At 47.1% G+C, this 26,263-nt stretch overlaps 2 protein-coding genes across 2 annotated transcripts; one reads left to right on the top strand and one right to left on the bottom strand.

The window, feature by feature from the left end:
- The first annotated feature begins 18,030 nt into the window (after nt 1-18,030).
- On the top strand, nt 18,031-21,416 carry LOC124689677 (calnexin homolog). Its single transcript, XM_047223166.1, has 6 exons — nt 18,031-18,108; nt 18,173-18,278; nt 19,313-20,442; nt 20,627-20,698; nt 20,785-20,901; nt 21,027-21,416. Exons 1-6 carry the CDS (start codon nt 18,031-18,033, stop codon nt 21,162-21,164), a joined length of 1,641 nt encoding a protein of 546 aa, XP_047079122.1. The 3' UTR covers nt 21,165-21,416.
- A 1,156-nt stretch (nt 21,417-22,572) lies between these two features.
- Nucleotides 22,573-25,677, bottom strand: LOC124686376 (transcription termination factor MTERF9, chloroplastic-like). Its single transcript, XM_047220334.1, has one exon. The coding sequence runs from the start codon at nt 25,667-25,669 to the stop codon at nt 24,509-24,511; it is 1,161 nt and encodes a 386-aa protein (XP_047076290.1). The 5' UTR covers nt 25,670-25,677; the 3' UTR covers nt 22,573-24,508.
- Nucleotides 25,678-26,263: the final 586 nt, after the last annotated feature.

Here is a 26,263-nt window from a genome sequence, read left to right as displayed (position 1 = left end):
ACCATCCGCAAACAGATGGTCAGACAGAACGAGTCAACCAGTGTTTGGAAGCGTACTTGAGGTGCTTCTGCCATGCTTGTCCTTCCAAATGGTTGCAGTGGTTGCCTCTCTCCGAGTATTGGTATAACACTAGTCTGCATTCTGCTCTTGGTAAATCTCCATTTGAGGTACTGTACAACAGGTTTCCTCGTCAATTGGGCTTGTCAGTGGATGATACTTGTCCTATTCCAGACCTTGACGCTTGGTTGGCAGAGCGTGATTTGATGACTCGTTTGCTGAAGCAGCATTTGGAACGAGTCCGTCAAAGAATGAAACATCAGGCAGACAAGAAGCGCAAACTGCAACCTTATATACAGTCATCAATTGCTCCTCGTGCTAACCACAAGCTTCTATTCAAATTCTATGGTCCCTATCAAGTGTTGTCTCGTGTGGGGGAGGTTGCTTATCACCTGAAGCTTCCGGAGGGCAGTCGTATCCACCCAGTGGTTCATGTTTCACAGTTGAAAAAGGCGTTGGGTCAGAATTATCAGGTTCCTGCTATACTTCCTTCCCCTGATGATATCTTGCAGTTTCCTCTCCATGTACTGCAGCGTCGTCTGCGGCTTCAAGGTGATCGTTCCATTGCTCAAGGGCTCATTCACTGGTCCTCTCAACCGGAGTCAATGGCGACTTGGGAAGACCTGGAGGAGCTACAGCAGCGGTTCCCTCATGCACCGGCTTGGGGTCAAGCCGGTAATCAAGGAAGGGGGAATGTTACCTCTACATCTACTACACCGGCCGAAGCCCATCAAGAGAAGGCCCAACTGGACCAGGCGTATCCAGACAAGCGAGTAAGACGGCCCAACTCGAGATACAGAGACGGGAACTACATATAGCGACAGGCGCGTCTGTAATCGTTGGCGAATAGAACACGGCAGTTGCCGAGGCTTGTAATCGATAACTCCAGATACTCTCTGTAATCCTCCATTGCCATCGAGCTGGAGAGAACCTATGAACCCAATCCGAACAAACCCTAGCGTGTGCTGACATATCATATACTAGTATTATGCATACGATACTTGTCTATGATACTATCTCTATAGTGGGTGGGATTATAGGGCCTATTATTGAGTAGTATCATAAACTTCCAACTTTATTGTTTTGTAGAATCTCAATGTAAATCTACTTTATTTTTCATTTACTTTTCTCGTAACATGCGCTATGATACAGTATCCACCTATGTTACTCTAATCCTATCTCTCCTCCTTAATTAGATGCCACATCATTATTTTTGTGGGCCTAAAATGAATGATACTATGATACTACCACTATGACCAGTCTAACCAAGTGAGTTTGTTGTGTTCAATGAATATTCGGGTTAAAGATTGTTGAATATGTGTGGAATATGTGTAAGAATAATGTTATAGTTGAACTTGTAATAATTAATTAAAGATGAGAAGTAACCTGAGATTGGGTGGTTAGGAAGATGGTTATACCCCCAGCCCACTAGAATTCAAACCCCAGGTTTGATATTTGTGTGTCTCATAAAGACGGAATATTCTTTCAGTGAGATGCGACGTCCGTCGACAGCGAGACGCATGTGGTGACTTCGTTAGTATAAAGATCCGATCTGCTGGCCCAGTCTTCCGGAGGTGCTCATAGGGATAGGGTGTGCGTATGTACGTTCATATGGGTGATTGTATGCACGTATATGTGAGCGCATGCGTTTGTACTGTGTTTCTTAAAAGAAAAATAAATATTACGCGTTGGAGTCAAACTCTGTAACCTGTGGCCTAATATATAAAGGCACCAAGAGTAGCCAAATAGACTAGACCAAAGCTAGGTTAGATACAAGATTAATTCTTGGGAACTGTCTGGCGCCCATGGCAGCTGGACCGGCATGGTCTTGTAGATCTGATGTATATGTACTCCTCAATGGGATGGTCGTCCACGGTACCATGATAGTACCTAGGGAGGAGTGCCTAAAAAGCATGTACCGCAGATATAGGCGTTGATCGCTAAACTGCGTTATCAAATATTGGTGTCGTGTTGTGATTGTTTATCTTTGTTAGCTCGATTTGATGCCTCTAACGTTACTAAAGATAAATCACACAAGAAACTGATTTTGTTTGGCCAAAGCATGGTCATGTCAAGACCTTTCCAAAGTTAATATATACCACTTCACATTTCTTGAGTGACCTTTTGGTAAATCAATAGTACAACGTAATAGCACAACGGCATCTGAAGGAGTGCAAGAACCTTGTTGAACAACCGGATTCATTGCTTGCAATTTCATGATGAAGCACGTATTTCTTGGAGCTCATTATCAGACTTACAACATGTGCTGATCCATGTAATGTCTATCATATTCATGCAAAGAATGAGCACCAATTTTAATAAAGAACAAATATTGTAAAAGAGTTTCCTATAGAATGGTAGAATCATTTGCACTCCCTCCATCCCATGAAATATGACAAAGATTTGTCAAAATTTGGATGTATCTAATACTATTAAGTGTCTAGATACATCTAAATTTAGACAAATGTTAGACATATTTTATGGAACCAAGGGAGTACTTGGATCAATGGCGGTACCGAGCAATGGCTTCTTCGCAGCTTCAGGTTGAGATTTTATCAGCCCTTTTATTCGTGTGATTGTTCTTGTTGCCAAATTGTAAACATCCAAGTGGCAGAGAACACTTAGCGATCTGAGTGGTGTTTGGTTATGTTTTCGTTATCCTGGTTGGGAAATGAGATGGTTATCATGTGATTTGATCTTACTCTCATGCTAGTGTTTTTAGAATCTTTTGGAGGTCAAATAAAGCCCTCAATGATCAATAGATTCGCAATAACTTTTTTATAGTATCATGAGAAATAATTATACTATAATAAAGAGTATCATGTTTATTTTCCTTTATTGACGGTGAGAGTGGTTTTTCGTCTTGTGTATAGTTTTCTATGTGAAAGGACCTAGTCGGTCATGGTGCAAGTGGGTTTGGTGGTACACTGCGAAATGAAGACCTACTCAGTCGCCCCATGTATCGGTAGGCAAACAGAGCCGCTCCATTTGTATGGGTGTGCACACAAAAGGGGGAAACCGATGAAATTGAGTACCACTATATTTCCTTCCTTATGTTTTAGCATAAGCAACCAGGGTCTAGATGCTCTCACATCCTGGACCAACCAGCCGACGACAGCTAGAAGCTCATGTGCGTATATTTTCAACAATTGGCCTTGGTATCCCGATTATTGAACAATGTTTCATGCCCCACAGGCTAGCGCATTTAGTACAATCTAGTCGTTTCGATTTTGTTGGCACATATAGGAACGGGCATTTTCTCAGGACCTTCGGGCGCCCGAACCTTATCCTCCAGCGTCTACTGCATAAAAGTGCATCAAGATTGGTGAAGTTGTTTTGTGAAAAAGTCCATATTATTTGTCCAATTCCTAGCAGGAGGTCCTCTCGGTTTGGGGATCTGCCGGCCACAGCTGTGGAGCATAACGACGATGGCAGCGCGAGTCGGCGGAGGTTTCAAGGCGGCGCGTCCCTGCATGCCGCCGGGAGGACCATGACGCCACGATGGTGAAGGGCTCGAGGTGGCCGCGTCCGTGCCGGCCGGCGAGATGACCACGGCGGGGTGAGGTGATGACTGCGGTTGACGGTGGCTCCGCACGAGGAGAAAAGCTCCGGGGTAGCGTCCCCGTCCGACCACGAGCGGCGGAGGGCGTCGAGGCAGCGGCGGTCGCTGGTGCAAGGAGGCGGCAGCGCTGTGGCTGTGGGGATGTTTTCTAGGGTTTGAACCCGTTCTGGTCAATTTATACTCAGGTATCTTGGGTTACTTCTGATTCTAAAAAAGTACAAGGTTCTTTTTGCTAAATGGTCGAGCGAGAATCTCCTCCGATGTTGATGGCTCACGATAACATCCGAGCACCGGAACATCCTGTAATGCGACTTACCGCACAGATGGTCACTAACGTCCTCGACTGGCTTCCACGCAGCATGTCATTCCCCATCATGTAGCTTCATCGAACTAGTTTCGGATTCCCCAATCCTCTGTTCAGCCAGATATTTATCCATTTCAATGGTATCATCGGGTTGCAGAAATTCTCCCACCAACCATGTGTTCTTTTCTTCGGCCAGATGTGCCCTGATCCATAATCTACCTAGATACCGGGGATGGGGCTAGCGTGCCACTCGTCTACGGCGATAGGCTCGTCAAGTTTTCTCCGGCGAGCGGAGTTCGTAAGTCCAGTATATCCCTTGACTCCGGTCATATCTGTGGGAAATATTTCCCTGTCACGTTTATGCGTGTGTGTGCAACGCCAGTCTAGATCGATCTTGCATGTGGATTCTTGCATCAGTGCTTGTAGCAGGCACAACCGAATGGATTTAATTTATTCTTGGCAGCAACAGCGGAGCATTTTGTTTACTGATAGAGATGGATGGGCATCATCTGATTCTTATGTTCAAACCATTTGAGTTTTGTTGATTTCTTCCCATGACCAGCCATTTCATGCAAATATTTTAGTGCATGATTCATCGCATTTGTGCTTCTACTTATTATATGTCCCGGCAAGATTTGTTTCCAAAAATAACAGATCTGGATCATTATTGGTAATGCAGCACAATATTTGTTAATTTAGTGCTATGGTTTAAAAAGGTTCGCACTTTAGATTTTACATGTGCTCCTGCTAGCAAATACTTTGATGGTGCATCGTGCATGCATTAAGCTGCTTGATCTTTTTGGCGAGGATGTCATATCATTTTCTTCTGTACCATGGTCCATGTCGTTTCAGGAATATGGAGTATTGGTTCACCGGAGTCGACCGTGACCAGGCTCATCAAGTGACCAAAAACTCTGTTCGTTTCAAGATACTATACACACTCGGTGACTCGGATCATACAGAGGCTAGCTAGAATTACATTATTTTCCAGTGGACAGTACTTGCAGCCAAAAAGCCCTTGGCACACATCCCCACATCTGTCAGCGGTACAGGTTTGGAGAGCAGACGAGCTCGGGAGCCAAAACGCTGCTTTCTTTTTTTGAAACGACGCAGGAGGACTGCGCTTTTCATTGATAGAAGAAGAGAGCTACAAGAAGCTCGGGTTACAGGTTACAGATTACACAAAACACCAGTCGGGACGAGCCCAACCGAACACACACGGGACTACTCGCGGCATCGAATGTGCCGACACCCCGCAAGGGTCCAAGAGGCCGCCTCATCAAACGCTGCTTTCCATAAGCCAAACTAGCAAGTCCATTTGATAGTCAGCCAATTGACTGCTAGTATTTTGTACCATGGTGAAAAAAGGTAAGCGACTTTTTTCTATTGAATCCAACGAGCCTTCCAACTTATCTGTACATGAAGGCTCGATCTGGTTAATGCTAGTTCGGAAGACTCTTGTTCACACCATTTAGGTTGTGCCACCCGAAGCTCAGATACAAGCAAAGTTGTTCCTAATGCTTCCCAAATCTAACATGTTCCTCGTAGCACGATTTTAATGGAAATTAGAGAAATTGTCTTGAATAGTACTATATCCATGGTGGCTTAGCTACCTCACCTGATATAAGAAAGTCTACTACTTGCCAGTGCATCACGGTGGATGGGAGTTGTTCTAGCTAGTTGATACCATAAACGAACGCCATGTGAGGGCTATATATATGCCACATAGGATGCGAGTCAGGGAGAAATAAAGATGATATTAACTCATTGACATGGTGGATGGCGTGTAGCACCGAAGATGAGCTATTATTGTACCTTTTTAGTACTAAGCTGTAGAGGTCTTGGTGAGGTCATGCATTCACTCCTCGAACAAGGTGAATTTCTTGTATTCAACTGAATATTGGGATCAATGATAGAGCACACAAGAAATTGCTTTTGTTCGACTAAATATTAGGATCAATGATAGACCTTTCCAAAGTCAATATATATCACTTCACATTTTTCCTATAGCCTTCTGCTAAATTAATGTATAGTGCGGTAGCACAACGACATCTAAAGGAGTGTGAGATACTTCATCGGAAAACTTGTTAATTACTAAAAAAAATTACAAATATATTTCAAATCTATCCACAAAAAACACCAAAACCACTATGGGTCGGCTAAGCTAAACCACATCCAATTTCTATGTAAGAAATGAGCCGCCAAATATCAACCAAACCAGTCAAGAGATCAAATCTATACAATTTGGCACTTGATGGATCAAAATTATCTGGCATGGAGCTAAGGGATCAAATCTAAATGTTATCCATACTCGATGAAGTGGAAAATATACATTTTCTGATTCCCTAACTCTAGGTGTGTTCACGCAACTAGGTGGATGTTTAGATAGTGTGCAGTGCTCGTCGAGGATCTTGGCCGTGTCTTCACTAGAGTTGCGTTTCAGCAGAATTGCTTTTTTTTTTTTCTCTTTTTTACAAAACTCAATTGAGGACGGCGTACATTCTCGATCGGCGAAACAACGTTTTCACTTGAGCTTCTTTGTCCCATTTTTTTTCCTTCGGTGGCATGGATGATTGGCATCATCCAAGATGGTGGCGCCTCCTATATAGTGAGAAATTATTTGGGTCTTCTTCATTGATTTCAAAGAATACTCTTACCGGTAACGACTTGTCTGATCCGGTGACGCGTGAAGTTCCACGAGATTATTCTTCTAGGCACGTCATCGAAGAAGTTTCATCCACTTAACAACATGTAGTCCATGGGAGCGATCCTTCCAGTTTAGCGGTTTAGGATTGTCACTGGTTAACTAACTACGGTTGGGTAGTTTATTTTTTGTACCGCCATGTTAAGACTACTCATACTGTAAGTAACTTCAAGAATAACATAGCATCCAACTAAGTAAAGGCTTTTGCTTTAGTGTCCCCCTTTTGCAAATTTTGGTCCTATGTGGATGGCTAGGATCTCCCAATAACTCTTCGTGGGCTAACTTATGGTGTCAATTTTGGTTGTAGTGGGACCGTGGGAGGGAAGGGGGACACGAAGCACACCTGCTAAGTATATTTTATTATGTGACAGTGAGTTAAGAAGGAGAGAAAATGATTGACTAACATAGCATTTTAGTGTTAAGATACAATAAGTCTACATGCTAATTAATAAAATCATCTATAATACTATTTTAATGTTACTAACTATTATAAAAATAGTATGAAGTAATATAAAATATGTATGTTACTCTATAATTATTATTTTTTGCATTATCACTAGTCTAACTAAGTCATCACACTAGATTGAAATACGCCCGGCGAAAATTATTTGGGTCGGGCGCGTGAATATTTGGTCGACCCGCGCAAATCCACGCTTTTGTTTCTCCCAAACCATTCCCCTCTCTCCACGCGCGACGCCCGTAGTTCTTCTCACCCGAACCAGATCCAGCACGCGAGATGAGCCCGTCACACAGCCGCCACTCGACGCCGGCGCTGTCCGACGACGACGTCGTCAGCGTCTTCCTCCGCATCCCCCCGGACGACCCCGCGCGCCTCGTCCGCGCCTCCCTCGCCTGCAAGGCCTGGCGCCGGATCCTCACCGGCCCCGAGTTCTGCCGCCTCTACCGCGAGTTCCACGGCGCACCACCCATGCTCGGCTTCGTCGTCGACTCCTGGACCCGGAAGAGCGGCGACGTCTCCCGCTTCATCCCAACCACAGCCTTCCGCCACTCATCAGGTATCGACTCCTACCCTAGCAACTGGAGGGCCGTCGACTCCCGCCACGGCCGCATCCTCGTGAGGCCTATCTCCGGTGGATACATCGTCTGGGACCCTATCACGAACGGCCGGTGGGGAGTTCCATTCCCCAGCATGGGTCGCCAATCCTCGACCGGTGCAGTGCTATGTGCCAAGGAACGCTGCGACCACCTCGGTTGTCATGGACATCCCTTCCTCGTAGCCATGGTGGGTTCACGCCAAGGGACCACGTCCGCCTGCGTATACTCATCCGAGTCTGGTTTGTGGAGCGACATCATCACCTTGAAGCACCCCGATTACATATACGAGACCGGCCGCAGCATCCTTGTGGGAAACACACTCTACTTTCCCTTTGGCACGAGTTACAGAGTTCTGCAGTACAAGTTGGGCGAGCAGAAATTATCTGTTATTGATGTGCCAAAGGTGTACCGGAAAGAGCGCCTTGTGTTCATATCGGCGGAAGACGGTGTGCTCGTGTTTGCGGGGTTGCGAGAGACTAGGCTCTATCTGTGGTCAGCCGAGCCAGCTGGTCACAACGGAGCTCTGGCATGGGTGGAACGCAGGGTCATTGAGCTTGAGAAGCTGCTCCCCCCAAGGGCCTTTGAACCCCGACCTCATCCGATTGGTGGACGCTACGAGAACGAACCCAATGTGTCTGGCTTTGCAGAAGGCGTCGTCTTCTTGAGTACAATGGCTGGGCTGTTTACGGTTGAGCTCAGTTCAGGCCAAACCAAGAAGGTTGCCAAAGTAAAAATGGCTAAAAATGTCACTCCTTGGTCAAGCTTCTACACTCAAGGTACTAGCCTTTTCAGTTGTATCTTAACACGTGGCGCCATGATATGCTACTCGCTTTCTTGTGATTACTGAATTATTTATGTGCATTCTAAGTAAATTCCTCTTATGTTAAGGCCACAACAGTATTAACGGTTGACTTTATGTGAGAGCTATAAGAACAAAGATTTTATGAAATTGGAATACCACGACTTCTTTTCTAACTGTATCTTGTTCAGACCGTGCTAGGCGCATGATGCCACAGCCATGACAAGGTTCATCCATCCATCTATCAAGCATGGACTGCCTGCCATTTTGCATGGTGAGATTTTAATCGACGAGTTAGCCATTGTTCTTATTAACCACTACAACACTGATCCATCTATACTAATACTTCAGTACTTGAGGATTAGCCTGCCAGATGGAGCTCCATGGCATTAGCTTGTCATATTCAAAGTCATTGTATATTTGTCGTTATTATTGCAGCAGACTAAAGCACTAACACTAAACCATTTTGGCTAGTAGAGGAGTTTTGGAGCTGCATGAGTAATGGCCAAGTTTATGTGGAGAAATGTGGAGCCTTTTGGGGTATGATCTGAAGCATGGAGCCTTTGACTTGGTTTCAGAGGAACACTAGCAATCAGTTTGTTCCTTTTAGAGGAACGGTAGCTTTCTGGTCAGTTAATCCAGTACTAGTGTGGCCATATAATTATGTGCAAGACTTTTAATCTGTCATGACGGTGTGACTAAATGTTTGCACTATATGTGCTGTCACTGAGACTTGTTAATTTGTGCTGTGACAACTGCATGCTCGTCACAAGTATGAATATCCAGATGTTGACACAGTTTGTGCGTCAGATCATGCAAATATAGAGATAGAAGGAGTCTAGTGAACAAAAACCATGGCTCAAGAATTTCCGAAAGCTTGGTCCATGAGCTTTATCTCTGTTTTCACTAGCCTGCACCTATGTCTCATTCAGATCCAATACATGACCAAGTCTTCAAAGTTCAGACATCTAAATTTTTTACAGTATACTCAATCCACTTGCATTGCATACAGAGCCTTCTTAGAAGTTGTTGTAGGAAATTTCAAATCCAATGGCAATCCCAAAGAGCATCACCAGCAGGGTTCCCCAAACCCGCCTCCAAATGAAAATGGGGGGAGCCGGACAAAATTCAGCGCCCAATGACATTCCCCAAACGCGTTTGCGCCTGGTGCGGCCCAGTTTTCCTTCCAGTGTCCCTAGGGCATCCTCGACCCAGGCGGTACCTTTTCCTCAATGACGTGGTGATTTTCGAGGCGGTAGTTCTTCCTTAATGGTGCCGCGGCTTTTGAGGCGGAGGCAACCGATACGTCTTTTCAAAGCTGTGTCGTACCCACGCCTTCCCCACGCGTAGGGATGAAGCTAGGAAATTAAAGAATCTCAATCGGGTCAGCTCAATATTATATGTAATTCACTGGTGTCATCTTATGTTAAATAACAGTACTTAGTACTAATTAGTGAAGAGTTTTGCAACATTCATTGGGGTCAGGTGACCCCAATGCCAATAAGGCAGCTTCGGCCCTGCCCACGCGACGACATTATTGTCCACAACTTCTCCTTCCCGCCCTTTCACCCTCTCCCGCCTACATTTCCCCCTCTTCTCTGCCTATAAAACAAGCTGCCGCCGGAGCTCACCACCACTCTCGCCTCCTCTCAAAACCTATCCCTCATGGACCACCGTCATTCTCAGAACATGGCGTGTGCCGTCTTCGCTCACCTCCGTCGCACTAGCTTCTCCACCACCGTCGTTCTCCTCGCCGAACTCGCTTGAACCCACAACAATGCCGTACCGGCTCGCGACCACCTACTCGATGCTAGACACATTGAGCTTACCTGTTAGACTGTATATGTACGTAGAGCTTCTGTGTATTATACCTGTAACATTGTACATATTGTACACTATAAATATAAACCCTACGCCAACCCTATTGGGTGTCGAGCGTTCCCAAACCCTGTTTTACATGGTATCAGAGCCCCCAGGTCTCGAGTTCAAATCATGGCTTTCACATGGTTTTCGCAATTAAGCCTAAAAATAGATGTTGCCCCCCTCTTTAGCCACCGCTGATGCCCTGTTTCGGTGTGCTCTTCTTCTTTCAAGTGTTGATTTTCTCTTCTCCCGTCACACGCGAGTGGGGGTGTTGTGAAGTGTATATGTGGATTGCCTAGCCCTTTCCATCAGTTCGAACTTTTGGTTCAAGTGGCTAGTGCATGAAGCTTAACATGGTATCAAGACCTAAACCGATCCAATGACTTCCGCCGCCCTCTCCACCGCATCGGCCGCCGCCGCCTCGTCGGCCGCCATCGCCTCGTCTCCCTCCGCCTCGAGCACGCCGGCCACCTCTGCGGCGTCGTCGGGCGCCTCCTCGTCCCGCGTCGGCCGTCGCTGCCCTGCCAGCGTCGACCGCTTCGGTCTCCATCGCGTCGACTACGTCGTCTACTTCCGCGATGCAATCTGCCTCGACCACCGCGTCGGTGTCGCCGTTCCTCGCGGCGCTTCTCGCTGGGACCACTCCTCCGCCCCTTGTTCCGCCGCCAATCTCCACGCGTGCGGCGGGCTCGATCTTCGCCAACGGCGCCGGGTGGCCCTTCTCCACCCTGGTCTCCCCGCTAGCCCAGGCGCCATCCCCACCATCGGCGCCGCCTCCTGCGCCAGCCCCTCGGCACCGCCCCTGGCTCCCTCGCCTGCGTATTACACGCCGGCCCCGGCTGCTCCTGCGCCGATCACGGCTCCTTCTGGCGTCCCTGGCGCCGCTGCTCCGCTGCCGTCGCAAGCCGCGTCGGCGCCCCTGGTGCCCTATGGTGCTGGTCTATACGGCCAGCCCTTGTTCTATGGTATGCCGCCCCTCTCCTATGGGCCGCACTCTCCGCCGCCGCCTCCACCCGTCGTGGACACGCCGCCTGTTGCCGTCCCTGCCCCGTGCCTCGCTGCTGTACCGGATGCTTCCCGGGCTATACCCGCTGCTCCGTTCCACTTCGCCCATCTTCTCGACGGTCAAGCTCAACGCCGACAACTATCTCCTGTGGCGAGCCCAAGTACCGCCTCTTCGCGCAGCCACTATCTCGAGGGCTTCGTTGATGGGACACCGCCGTGCCCTTCGGCTGTGATTCAGGTTACAACGGCCGACGGTGCTCCGATGGTTATCACTAACCCGGCGCATCGCCTTTGGGTCGCTCAGGACCAAGCCATCCTTGGCGCTATCCAGTCCTCGCTCACTCCCTCGGTGGCGGGCATGGTTGTCTTTGCTACGTCCTCGCGCGACGCTTGGGCCACACTGGACTCTAGCTTCTCCTCGCAGTCGATGGCTCGGTCTATGGCAATCCGCACTAAACTTGGTGAAATCAAGAAGCTGGACTCCTCCATGTCCACCTATTACAATAAGGTCAAGGAGATGGCGGACATCCTTTCTTCTATTGGGCAGCCTCTCCGCGATGAGGAGTTCACCTCCTTCCTTCTCAACGGACTTGATGAAGACTATGAGGCCCTCGTGGAGAACATCAACGGTCGGGACACTCCCCTTCCGCCTCGCGAGCTCTATGCTCGCCTTCTCAATACTGAGCAACGTCGCCTGAAGATGCGTCCTGATGGTCCCTCTGATGCCGCAGCCAACGCGGCCTACCGCGGTGGTGGACGTGGCCCTCAGCAGCAGCCGCGCGCGCGCCGGTGGGCCTTCGCCGCAGCTCACGCCGAGCCAGCCCCACCGCCCCGCCCCCAACAAGAACACCGCTGGCCGCGGCCGTGCTCGGCGGTGTCCGGGCCGTGGCACCAAGGTCCCCCGTCAACTTTGCGGCATTGAGGGCCACCTTGCTTCTCGGTTCCATCGACGCTTCAAGCGGGACTTTCTTGGTATTGGGAATGATGGCCGCGGTAATGAGAAACAAGCGGCTCTCGCGACCCGGGGTCTACTTCGTCCTACCTCGTTGATCCCACGTGGTACATGGACACCGGCGCTACCGATCATCCGACACATGATCTCTCTCACCTCACCTCGCGGGAGTCCTACACCGGCCACGACCAGGTTCGCACCGCGATGGGTCGGTATGCACATCTCCCATGTTGGCCAGGCATCCCTTCTTACCCGTACATCCAAGTCCATTCATCTTCGTAATGTTCTTCGTGTTCCCTCGGTCACTCGCAATTTACTGTCTGTTTAAAAGCTCACTCTTGATAATGATGTCTTTGTTGAGTTTCACCATTTTCATTTTTTTGTCAAGGACCGGGTCACGCGGGACGTTCTTCTTAGAGGTTGGAGTCGCCATGGTCTTTACTCCCTTGATGTGCCTGCCGCCCCCATGTTCTCAATGCCGTGCGAGCTTCGTCATCACATTGGCACTCTCGCCTTGGTCATCCTGCCACTCCCATTGTTCGTCATGTGCTTCGTCGTCATGATCTTCCATTTGTGTCTAGTAATAAAGAACTCGCGGTCCGTGATGCCTGTCAGCAAAGCAAGAGTCATCAGTTACCCTTTTCAGTGTCAAATTATGTAGCCAAAACTCCTCTTGAGCTTATTTATTCAGATGTGTGGGGCCATGCCCAAACTTCTGTTAGTGGTCACAACTATTATGTCAGTTTTATCGATGCTTATAGTCGCTTTACATGGATTTATCTCGCTGAAACGCAAGTCCGATGTGTTTGATGTCTTCTTGCAATTCCAACGTCATGTAGAGCGGCTCCTCAAGGAGAAAATTGTTTATGTTCGAGTCCGATTGGGGGGGTGAGTACCGTAATCTTAGTTCTTTCTTTCAGAAGCATGGCATTGCTCATCGTGTAGCTTGTCCTCATACTCACCAACAGAATGGCGTAGCTGAGCGTAAACACCGTCACATTGTTGAAACTGGCATAACTCTTCTTGCGCATGCATCTGTTCCTTTTCGTTTTTGGAGTGATGCGTTCGTTACAGCTTGTTTTCTTATTAACAGGCTTCCCTCTAGACTTCTCAATATGAAAACACCTGTTGAGCTCTTATTTCATGAACCTCCAGACTACCTTTCTCAAAGTATTTGGCTGTGTGTGTTGGCCACACCTACGTCCCTACAACAGTCGCAAACTGGAGTTCCGTTCCAAACAATGTGTTTTCCTTGGCTATAGTTCTATGCACAAAGGGTACAAGTGTCTCCACATTCCATCCAATCGTGTCTACATCTCCCGTGATGTCGTCTTTGATGAAAACTTGTTTCCGTTTGCCCCCCCAGTTCCACCCGTGTCTAATACTCAGCCCTTGGTTTCTACTCATACTTTGCCTGGTCAATTTGATGATGTTGCATATTCTCCTATTTTGCTTCCTAACCATGGTGCAGGTGTTGGACGAGGTGCTCGCCTTGAGCTTCTGGATGATTCCCCTCTGGCTCCTCCTGCTGCCCCTGTTCACGTCGATCCGGTGGAACCGTGCATGGCCCATGCACCATCCTCGGTCGCCGTGCTGCTGCCCGCGCATGTGCCTCAGCACACTGCCACGCCTGGCACGTCCTCGCCTTCTGCTGAGGAGCGCCCTGCGTCGCCCACGCCTGGGCCGTCGCCCACGCCTGGGTCGCCCGCGGCGACGCCTGCTGCCTCGTCGCCTGCCTCCTCGGCCGGGCCGCCTCCATCGCCGACCGGGCCACCGTGCCCATCACCGCCCCTGTTGCCCGCGCCACCGTCACCTGCCGCCTCGTCGCCGCGCCGCGTCGCCGGCCGCCTCGCCACTCGTGACCACAGTTCCCCCTTCTACCGTGGCTGCCCCTGTGACATCTCGGCCTCACACTCGCAGTCGGAGTGGCATCTCTCGACCTAAGGAGCGCACTGATGGGACTGTTGCTTGGCTTGCCGCGTGTCTGTCTCAAGCGGTTGCGGATCCTACTGCTGAGCCTCGTCATTATTCTGCAGCCATGCAGATTCCTCATTGGCGTCAAGCTATGGACCTTGAGTATCAGGCTCTTCTCAAAAATAAAACATGGTCCTTGGTTCCGCCACGGTCAGGTCTCAATGTTATTGACTGCAAATGGGTGTTCAAGGTGAAGAAACATGCAGACGGTACCATTGAGCGCTATAAGGCTCGCTTGGTGGCAAAGGGATTCAAACAGCGGTATGGTATTGATTATGAGGATACATTCAGTCCTGTTGTCAAGCCAACCACCATTCGTATTCTGCTTTCTGTGGCTGTTACTCGTGGGTGGTCTCTCCGCCACTGGACGTTCGAATGCTTTCCTTCATGGAGTTCTTGATGAGGAGGTTTACATGCGTCGCCCACTCGGGTTTGCTGATCCTTCTCGTCCTGACCATGTCTGTCGCTTGGTGAAGGCCTTGTATGGCCTTAAGCAAGCTCCTCGTGCCTGGCATGCACGCCTTGGAGCTGCTCTTCGTGCTCATGGTTTTGCTCCCTCTACAGCTGACACGTCCCTGTTTCTGCTTCAGCGTCCAGAGGTCACTATTATCTCTTGGTCTATGTTGATGATATTATCCTGGTCAGCTCCTCTGCTACTGCTACTGATCGTCTGGTTGCTTCTCTTGGGGCTACTTTTGCTGTGAAAGATCTTGGGAAATTGCACTATTTCCTTGGTCTTGAGGTGACTCATGATGATATCGGACTGTCTCTCACTCGGAAGAAATATTCTCGGGATTTGCTTCGTCGTGCCGGCATGCTAGACGATAAGCCTCGCTATGACTCCGATGTCCACCGCGGATGTCCTTACGAGCTGTCGATGGTGTGCTCTTGTCTTCCGAGGATGCGACGGAGTATCGCAGGTGTTGTTGGTGGTCTTCGCATCTCACTATTACCAGGCCGGATATATCTTATGCGGTTAACCGCGTCTCGTCGCATTTGCACTCACCCGGAGATCCTCATTGGGCTGCCGTGAAGCGCATTCTGCGCTATATTCGCCATACACCGTCCTATGGACTTCGTCTTCGTTATGCTCCTTCGGCCTTGCCGTCCGCATTCTCTCGATGCGGACCGGGCCGGTAGTCCCGATGATAGGCGATCCACGGGGGATATGCAGTATTCTTTGGTCCTAATTTGATCGCCTCGGAGTGCTCGCAAGCAAGCTACGGTGTCTCGGAGCAGCATCGAAGCCGAGTATAAAGCCGTGGCAAATGCTACCGCTGAAATCATCTCGGGTGCGATCATTGTTACGAGAGTTGCGCATACCGCAAGCTCGTCCTCCCGTTCTTTGGTGTGACAACATTGGGGCGACATATCTGTCATCTAATCCCGTATTTCATGCTCGAACCAAGCACATCGAAGTTGACTATCATTTTGTGAGGGAACGTGTTGCACGGAAGCTTCTTCGGATCAGGTTTATCTCCTCCAAAGATCAACTTGCCGACATCTTCACAAAGCCACTGTCCTTGCCCTTGTTTCAAGGCTGTCGGCGCAATCTCAACTTGTTAGATGTTAGATAACAGAGTTGAGATTGAGGGAGGGTGTTAGACTGTATATGTACGTAGAGCTTCTGTGTATTATACCTGTAACATTGTACATATTGTACACTATAAATATAAACCCTACGCCAACCCTATTGGGTGTCGAGCGTTCCCAAACCCTGTTTTACATTACCGATTGAACAAGTTCAATTAATGCTTTGTACATTGAGATTACCGAGAAAACACCATTCTTTGTAAGTCCCTAACGGAAATTATCGGACCCCTGCATTAGCTGGACTGAAGTTATCCATTGGAGCAGTTCATTCCAAGATGCCAACCGGGGTCCAATTGGATAGCGTCTGAACGTAATAGTCGGTGGGGATGTTTTGATTAAGCTAAGGTATCACATTTATGTTGTACAATTATACAAAGCTAGATATTATTCTCGAAGGGTGGTTGCTCCCAACCATTTATCCTCCCAGAATCTTATCTCCAACCCATCCCTGGTGGAGAAAGAATCGTATTGAGAAAAGTGTTTTTTAGTCGCCATAATACCAGTCCAAAAAAGAGAACCACCAGATTTCCATACAATCCAAGAAATCGCTTTTGAGCCGACATACTTTATCCGGAACAACTTTTGCCAAACACCATCCTTAGTTAACAACCTAGCCTGCCATTTCCCAAGCAAGGCTTTATTTTTAACCTCCAGATCATGGACACCAAGTCCGCCTTGATCTCTCGGACGACAAATAACACTCCGTTTTGTCAACCGGTATTTCTTATTTTCACTATCTCCCTTCCAGAAGAATCTTGGTCGGAAATAATCCAATCTTTGCAAGACTCCTTTATGCAATTGGAAGAAAGAAATCATAGTACCATGTTTGTAAGCACTGAATTTATGAGAACTAACCTTTCCTCCCAACGACAGTAATTTTCCTTTTCAACTACTAAGTCGTTTCTGCAACCTATCTTCGACGATTTTCCATTAAGCAAACTTGAGTCTCCGATGATGAATTGGAATGCCCAGATAACTGATTGGAAAGCTACCTAGCCCGCATCCAAAAAGTTCAGCGTATAGGTTAGCATCGTCTTGGGCCTCACCAAAATGAAACAATTCACTGTTATGAAAGTTTATCTTAAGACCTGATAACTGCTCGAATACTGATTTCGCGCCTTTTCCAAGTCATGTTTCATAAAAAGAATTGTGTTCGTCGGCGTATTGAAGGATAGATAGTCCACTATCAACTAAGTGGGATACTACTCCTTGAATATAACCATCAACTTTCGCACGCTTAATAATAATAGCCAGTATATCCACCACAATGTTAAATAACATTGGAGATAGGAGATTACATTGTCTCAACCTTTTTTTTGTCTGAAAGTATCGACCAACGTTATCATTGATTTTAATGCCAACACTTTCTCCAAAAACAAAGTTATTAGTTAAGACATGTCACTCATCAGAAAAACTTTTCATTCTAAGAGTTTGTTGCAGAAAAGATCATTTAACCTTATCATATGATTTTTCAAAGTTAATTTTGAGAACTACCTTATCCAACTTTTTCGATGTAACTCATGGAATGTTTCATGCAAGGTTACTGCACCATCGAGGATGTATCTAACTTGCATGAAAGCAGTCTGAGTAGGTGATGCATTTAAAATGCATATATAAATTCTGTAATTTGTTGACACATATTCCCACATGTGTAGTTTGTAAAATATGATGTAAAATACGCATAAACTTTGTGGTTTGTTAATACACATATTCTCATATATTTAAAGCATATATGATGTTATATCCATGTTTTGCTACCAAACTTAGCCGCACTCTCCTTTCAAAAGCAATTCGTTGAATTATGCGTTGCGGGTGGAGAAGGACAGGTTTGAACAGAAAAGTCTATTATAGTTGAGCAAGATGTGACGGACTGACGAGTTGTGAAGGACAAGGCAAGCAGTCCGAGAGCAAGAGCATTCATCTACGTGGAGCCGTTGGTGGGTCCAAGCGTCATCACGCGTACGTGGCGCCCTCCAGTTGGCTGCCGCCCCGTCCCGGCGTCCTCTGATTGGCCGGAACGACGCACGCCACGCAGCACGCACATCCCCGGCCAGCACGCATCTCCACCTCCCTCCCTTTCTTATACCTTTCGTTTCGATAGAGTAGTAGACAGAAAATTTCCCGTCTGGCTGGAGAAGAGAAGATCCGGGAGGGGAGGAGGATGACGGGAGCGCGCGCGCTGCTGCTGCCGCTGCTGGTGATCTCGGCGCTGTTCGCCCAGATCCGCGCCTCCGATCCGGTAATTGATCTCTCAGATCCTCGTGCTGCTACCTGCGGTTCGTTTTCGCTCATTCTGGGGTGAGATTTGTGATGTTTTTGTTGGTTGGCTGGCGGTGCAGCTGTTCCACGAGACCTTCGACGAGAGCTTCGAGGGGAGCTGGGTCGTCTCCGGCAAGGAAGAGTACGCAGGTAACCAATCCTCTCGTCTCGTCTCGTCTCGGTTGCGCGTTTGGTTCGATCCGTGACAGATCCGCCATGGGTGGGTGAGTTTAGCTTAGCGGGCGTCTGGGTTTCTGATCTCGCCATGAGGTCCTCCTACTAGCCTGTGAGTGAGGTTCTGAATCCGATCTGTTAAGGTAGCGAGACGTTGGGCGCCGTAACTGTCGTGAGATCCAAAACCTGTTGTGTTCAATTTTTAAGACAGATGTACTTCATGTGATGCATTCATCGGTGTGGGATCTGCCACATTGCCACGCCATCCATAGCCATGTTCTTGATGAGAACAACAACTCCGCAGCTGCTAGCTTGGTCGCTGACAGTTTCGCCCAAGACTTGACTGCAAAACCCCCTATGTTTGGAGGAGTGAATCGACTATATGTACTCTTCTTACTGCCTTTTGTATGATGATATTACTCCATGCTCATGACCTGCATTTTGAACGTATTAGCATAGGCAGCACTGGTCTGCGTTTTCTACTTGTCTGCAAAATGTATTGCTCTACGTACAGCTTCTCTCGCAGCAGTTTTCTCTTCCCATCCCCCACCTGAAATTTCAATCATATGATACAAGTAAAATGCAGCGCCTACTTCTTTAACTACCCGGCATTACTAAATGCGACTTATGGCTTCGCAACCTTATAGTGGCTATGTAGTTACCTTGTTTCTGATGGCATGGATTTTAGCTGTGACGATGATTTGTGATTGTGTAGCGATGAGTAGGCACCTAAATGTCAAATCATGTCATCTCCAACTCTTGCCATATACTTCATTGCTTCTTGTGCCGTGTGTTCGTCCTGCCAAATTGGGCTTTGTGCATCTCATGTATGCCTATTGTCATTTGATTATCTGCACTGCTTACCATGTCTTTTCTAACGTATGTTCTGCCAGTTCGCTAGTTGTCTGTTCAGCCCCATTTCTTCTTGTCAAAATAAGAAAAATCTTCCATCATTACTTTTTTTTTTTGCTAAGTCATGGATAAAATATTGATTGTAATCTGCAATGCAGGTGTTTGGAAGCACGCCAAGAGTGATGGCCATGAAGACTATGGCCTCCTTGTTAGCGAGCCTGCCAAGAAATATGCCATAGTCAAAGAGCTTGATAACCCGGTTACTCTGAAAGATGGGACAGTTGTCCTGCAGTTTGAAGTGAGGCTTCAGAATGGCCTTGAGTGTGGAGGTGCTTATATCAAGTACATCCGTGTTCAGGATACCGGATTGGACACCAAGGAATTTGACAATGGTACTCCTTACACAATTATGTTTGGTCCTGACAAGTGTGGTTCCACCAACAAGGTGCATTTCATCCTTAAGCACAAGAACCCCAAGACTGGAGAGTATGTTGAACATCACCTCAAGTCCCCACCTTCTGTCCCATATGACAAGCTCTCTCATGTCTACACGGCTATCTTGAAGCCGGACAACGAGCTGAGAATTTTGATTGATGGGGAGGAGAAGAGCAAAGCAAACTTCCTGTCTTCTGATGATTTCGAGCCAGCACTTATTCCATCAAAGACGATTCCTGACCCTGACGACAAGAAGCCAGAGGACTGGGACGAGAGAGCTAAGATCCCTGATCCAGATGCTACTAAGCCCGATGACTGGGATGAGGATGCCCCAATGGAGATTGTGGATGAGGAGGCCACCAAGCCAGAAGGATGGCTGGATGATGAGCCTGATGAAATTGACGATCCTGAGGCTGCTAAGCCTGAAGACTGGGATGATGAGGAGGATGGTGAATGGGAGGCACCAAAGATTGACAACCCCAAGTGCGAAGAGGCACCTGGATGTGGTGAATGGAAGAAGCCAATGATGCAGAACCCTGCCTACAAGGGCAAGTGGCATGCACCCATGATTGATAACCCCAGCTACAAGGGAATCTGGAAGCCCCAAGAAATCCCCAACCCAGAGTACTTTGAGCTTGACAAGCCTGACTTTGATCCAATTGCCGCCATTGGAATTGAGATCTGGACAATGCAGGATGGCATCCTGTTTGACAATATTCTTATTGCCGATGATGAGAAGGTAGCCACCTCTATCCTGGAGAAGACATGGAAGCCCAAGTTTGATGTTGAGAAGGAAAAGCAGAAGGCTGAGGAAGCTGCAAACGCTCCGTCAGAGGAACTTTCTGAAATCCAGGTAATTCATTTGTTTTTGACGTCTACCAGACATTATTTTTGATATTCTTTTAGTGAAGCAACAATGCTTGTTGACATCGTCAGATTCATCTTTTTTCTGCATGTTCCAGTTATTCTTTTTATTAAAACTTTGATGTATCACTGCGTGTATGTCATCCCTAACTGATTTGGTTTGCATACTGCAGAAGAAGATCTTCGACGTTTTGTACAAAATCGCCTTCATTCCGTTCTTGGAACCTTACAAGACCAAGATTATTGTAGGATTCGAGAACCTTGTCTCCTGTGTTTGAACAGCTCAGTATCTTCTCTGAAAAATGACAACCGATCTCTCTTTGTTTCGCAGGAGCTAATTGAGAAGGGAGAGAAGCAGCCCAACATTACGATTTCGATTGTGGCCTCAGTGGTTGTTGTCCTTGTCAGTGTACTCTTCAGAACCCTCTTCGGTGGCAAGAAGGCAGCGGTATGTTATTCTGGCAGCACCTCTATTGCTTGAAACCTGAACCAATATGTTAATTCCGTCAGCACCTCAATTGCTCTATTGCCTAAAATCTTAACTAGAAGACTGATTGTAACTTTTGCTTCTAGCCCGCACCTGTGAAGCCTGTTGCTAAGGTCAGCGCCCCGGCAGCTGATGCAGCTGGAAGCAGCGGCGACAAGGAGGAGAAAGAGGATGAGAAGGATGACACCGCCGCACCACGCCGAAGGTCGCGAAGGGAGACATAGGCCTTGACCTTCACATTTTGGACACCCCGGCTCTAGCTTTTTTTGTGAATGCCTCGAGTGTATAAGCAAAGAACCATGTTGCCATCTGCTGCTACCTCTAGTTTTAAGGGATTAGAATTTACGAACTGTCGAAAAGCTTCTGTTGTTTGTGTGCTGTCCTGAATCAGCTAGATGTGATTTTCTTTTCTTTTGTATCAGATGAAACATGAAAGGATCTTTTGATATTTAGATACTGTTTACATGCTTGAGAAATCCGCCGCTAGCCTTTTTGTTACTGCTGGTGGTGGACCTTGATGATCCGGAGCGGCATGGTTTACTGTTTGATCGGTAGTTTGTTATGCTTTGGATGCTTTTGGCTTGTTACCAGGTGAGATACCTGTAATTGCTGTCTACTTTTACAATTAGAGGTCGTTTGGTATCCATCATTTGGGCTTGGAATCCTGGAATTCATTTTGGAATTCCATAGGTAGGCTGTTTGGTTGCCACAGAATTGGATCGTCATTTCATTTAGAAATTCCAGCAAAATGACCCCATGGGTAAACACAATTCTAAGCCGAGACCTGTCATTTGCGATTCTCTATGAAAGCCTCTACAAATTCAATATTGAATTCTGCTGTCATTTGCAATTCCTGTGGCAACCAAACAAGTGTCTATTTCTGAAATTACAATATAAATAAAATGAATACATGTATTCATTTCAAAATGCTACAAACGAAATGAAAGCCTGGCTTCCAAACGACTTCTTAATGAATTTCCTGTACACTGTGCTATCTATACAATTAGTGAACTTCATATACACTGCCATCTACTTACATCTTTCTCGGGACACTACTGGATTATATATCGCGAAAAACAAAGCGTATGAAGTGTATCACCTTAATAGGATAGGGTACCCCATGATGTGTGTTTACAGACCAGAATGAGTACGCTTCAGAGGGGTAAATTGCAGTAATAAAAACCGTACTCCAAATTAAGCATGATAGCATATTAGCATCCACAAAACAAGGATACGTTACATTTTGTTGGACAATCAAAGAAGAAATCGTATCCTGCTAGTAATAGTTAGTTTCAAGAAATCAATTGAACACACAGACACTTCCATTCCATCCAATGCCCACCGCAAGAATAATTAACAATGCCAAATCGTCGTAGTAGTGTTCGTCGATCCAAGAGGAGTCCCCGAGAACATCACGTCGGTCCGTCAGCCACGCCGTGATATCCTCCGTCAACGCGTCATAGCTTGGTACAGATCGAAAACACCTGGCAGAAGCGACGACGGCTGTGGCGGCGCTTTAGGGCGTCCTTTGTCTGTTCTTGGTCAACACTGAGAACGCTCGGCGGCAGCAATCAGCGACAGCGTCAAAGTAATCCGCAGGAACCACCAACCGGCCTCCGGCCAGGGCCATTTCTCCGTCCTCCTCCTCCCCATCATCATCCCGGCCTCCCTTCTTGTTCCTGTTCTTCTCCTTCTTGCCAGGATTTTGTGTGGTGAGGTACATCTTGTAGAGTGCCAGCAGAACTTTCTTGCCGTCCGCGCGGGAGAAGCCATCCTCCAGGCAGGCTACGCTGGTGTACTCCTCCATGAGCCACCACGTCTTGGGGCTCTCGTCCTGCTCCTTCCTGTCCTTGCCATGGTGGATGAAGAACCTGAAGCCTTGCCTGAACCCGAGCCTCTCGCAAATAAATCTACACTGCTGCCAAGAAGCTACTTGGCAACTAATGTTAGCAAAATCACCGCATAATTCTACTACTCCCTGTCCTATGAAACATGCCAGAGATTTTTCTAGATTTGGATGTATCTAGACACTAAAGAGTAGCTAGATGCATTCGAATTTTGATAAATCTCGGACATGTTTCATGGGACGGAGGGAGTATTTTGTTAGCGAAAGGAATTTGTTCCAAGAAGACCAAACACTAGATAGGATCCATCATGGATAGATCAACATCATATAAAGAAAATATAGATGAATAGCGAAAGAACATCTATTTCAGCAACCCAGCTTACCTTATAGATCAACATCATATAAAGAAAATATAGATGAATAGCTAAAGAACATCTATTTTCAGCACCCAGCTTTACCTTATAGAAGGCACCACATGCGTTGCATGTTTCTCTTGAATCACATGAAAGACTGCTATATCTTGATCGTCTGGAAAAAAATAAAAGAACTTTTTTCTTGAACTATAGTAATCACCGATGTATTTTAAGATAAGATAAGATAGTGATTTGTCAACACTCAACAGAGTTAGTTAAGCCCAAGCCCAATGTTCTGAAAACATAAGAGCTAATGTCATACAGATAGTGGTGTGATAAAGGAAAATGTTGACGATAGCTCTGGCTCTGAATAGTCTGAACTGCAGCATATACAAAATGGAAAAGATTGCACCTTCTATCCATCATGGCCCTAAGCCCTATTGAATTTTACCCGCAAAAAGAAAGTCTTAATGAACTTTAAAAAGCCAAAGCATGAGAAAATAACATGACAAAAATCTAGTTCACAAATTGCAAATTTCAAATATGTTTGACAAAACGCATGCTGCTCATTTCATGATATCGAACAACTTCAATTTGAGTTAAGGCAGAACACTTTGAAGCTTCGCGAAATTCATTTTTGAACCTACACTTTCTTGACTTCTGTTGTCAAAATATACATGTAGCTTTGTTACACAGATACAATATCACATATGCAAGCAATGCAAAGTAGAGATATGACAAGACTGATTCATTCCATCTCCTTTGGCTTAGTTCACACGGTTAATGACAGATGTCCGAGATTTAGATTTAAATGATAATCGTGCTTTAGTAGGTTACTTTATCAAATATGAAAATTTGCTAGCAAAACCAAGGCCAGCTACAACCTACAGGATTTAGGAACAAAGATAATCCAATCATGGAAAGGAAACCAAAGGGCGAAATAAATATACACAAAGCATAATCTAATTATTAAAGATTGAACTGCCATTTAGTATTGACACATGCTGGAGCAAAAAAAAGATAGCATAACGAAAACAGAACATGTAAATAAAGCAGACCATGTACTGATATTTTTAAAGGACAACGATGCAGTTCTTTAACTTGCTGTTCTCTACCTCCTGGTTTCAACAGAAACTAGTCCACCCGCACATGTTATCTCAATGATCTTCAGACAGAAATATATTCATCACTTCATCAGGCATTGGCACTTAGTGATGACCAACCCAGCATGTCACATACATACAATAGAGGATAAAACCAGTGTCTAATTGGGCAAACAATACTGAAATAAGACTAACCAGCTTACTGCACAGAGTGAAAACTTTGTTGCGTCATAAACAGTTATACATTTTCATGGCAGTCTCTTGGTTCAAGCAAACATGAATCTTCTAGTGGCTACTCCCCCTTTGCAAGCAGCAACGTAGTCTTGAGCGAGGTGGGGAGCAGCTTCCTTGTGAGGGCATATGTACTTCTCCAGGAATACCTTGTCGGTCAGCTTGAAAATTGTGTCATAGTTTGGGTCAGGCTTGAGCAATCCATTTTCCTTGAGAAACTTCACAACGTGGTACCGGGGCCTGAGCCGGCCATCCAGGCTAAGAGTGAGCATTACCGGACGACGAGCAATGAAGGCCGGTTCCAACCCCACCTCAGAGATCAGGAACTCAGACAAGCGCTGCAGCCTGTCCTTACACCTGGTCAGCAGCTTTGGAGCCTTACAAACAACAAGACCCACCTCAGCATCCGTCCACCTAAAAGTTTTCTTCAAGTAGTCCACTTTGGCGGCGATTTTCTCCTCACGGGTAAATGCAACAGCATGCAGCACATGCCTGAACATCCCAGATCCACGTGGTACGCCGAGACCTTCGGCGCACGCCACCATTGCCCGGAGGCGCTCTGATTTGGTGACGAGTATCCATGGCGAAAAGAGGCACATCTTGGAAATTTCGCAATCACCTAGCCCGCACTCCTTGAGGAAGGCGACATTGGGCTTGACCACCTTCTCGAGGCTGTATCCGAGGGAACTGGGGCTCTGTTTGATTAACCGGAGGAGGTTCTCGTAGGAGCCAACGAGCGACAGGTGGTAGGGTAGATTGGAGACGATGGATCTACAGCGGAAGATGCCGCAACCGAGCGAGAAGAGGCGCGCGATCTCGGTATGTGAGAGGCCGTGTCCGGTCAGCCCGGCGACGACGGGGGCCAGGGTTTTCTCTACGCTTGCGCAGAGGAACTGCGGGTCTTTGGCGACCAGAGAGGCGACGTCGGCGCCGGAGAGGCCGAGACCAGCGAGGAAGGCGAGGACAGCGTCGGGCCTGGAGGGGGATTTGAAGTGGGAGAGCTTGGTGGAAGCCTTGAGCGCCTGGGCTCGGGTGAGGCCGCAGGTGGTGACGAGGTAATCCTGGACGGCGAAGGTAGGGTTTGCCGGAATGGGGGACGCCGTGGTTGAGAAGAGGCGGTGGAGAGAGGAGATGGGATAGGCGGCGGAAGGAGAAGAGAGTAGATGGGTGAGGATGCAGCTTCGCATGCGGAGCATGGCGGCAGGCGACGGCGCGGCAGCGGCGGCGGCGGCGGCGACAAGCGGGGAGACTTCCGTTGGGGCTCGATGCAGAAAGGGAGTCGAGGGGGAAATCTTTTTTTTTTCTTTTGAGGCAAAAGGGGGAAATCCTAGAGATACGCAGAGATGGGCCTCCATCGACAAATCTCACTGCACGATCGCCTCCAGTATGCGATGGGCCCGTAACTGCACATTTTGTATGGAATCCTCGTGAACAAGTTTATTTACAATTTCAGCACATATTTTTCTTGAAGTACTCCCTCATCCCACCAAGATTGTCTTATATTTATCTAAATTTGGATGTATCCATAGAGTATCTAGATACATCCAAATGTTGACAAATCTAAGATAATTTTGGTGGGATGGAGGGAGTTCATTCTTTGCAACAATGTGCGACCCGTGCAATAATCTTTCTTTTGCTTATTCATGCTCGTTATTTACTATTGTGCATCGCTTTATTGCATAACATTTTTCCATTCTGATTTTTTTCTTTGTATTTTTGAAAGACGAAAAATATGGTTTTCTTTCATAGATTGTACATAAGGATCACATCCATTCTTTACCTATAACAAG

Source organism: Lolium rigidum, chromosome 2 (assembly GCF_022539505.1).
Source record: "Lolium rigidum isolate FL_2022 chromosome 2, APGP_CSIRO_Lrig_0.1, whole genome shotgun sequence".
Classification (NCBI taxonomy): Eukaryota; Viridiplantae; Streptophyta; class Magnoliopsida; order Poales; family Poaceae; genus Lolium; species Lolium rigidum.
Note: the sequence above shows the minus strand (reverse complement) of the source record. Positions and strands in the feature narration are given on the sequence as shown.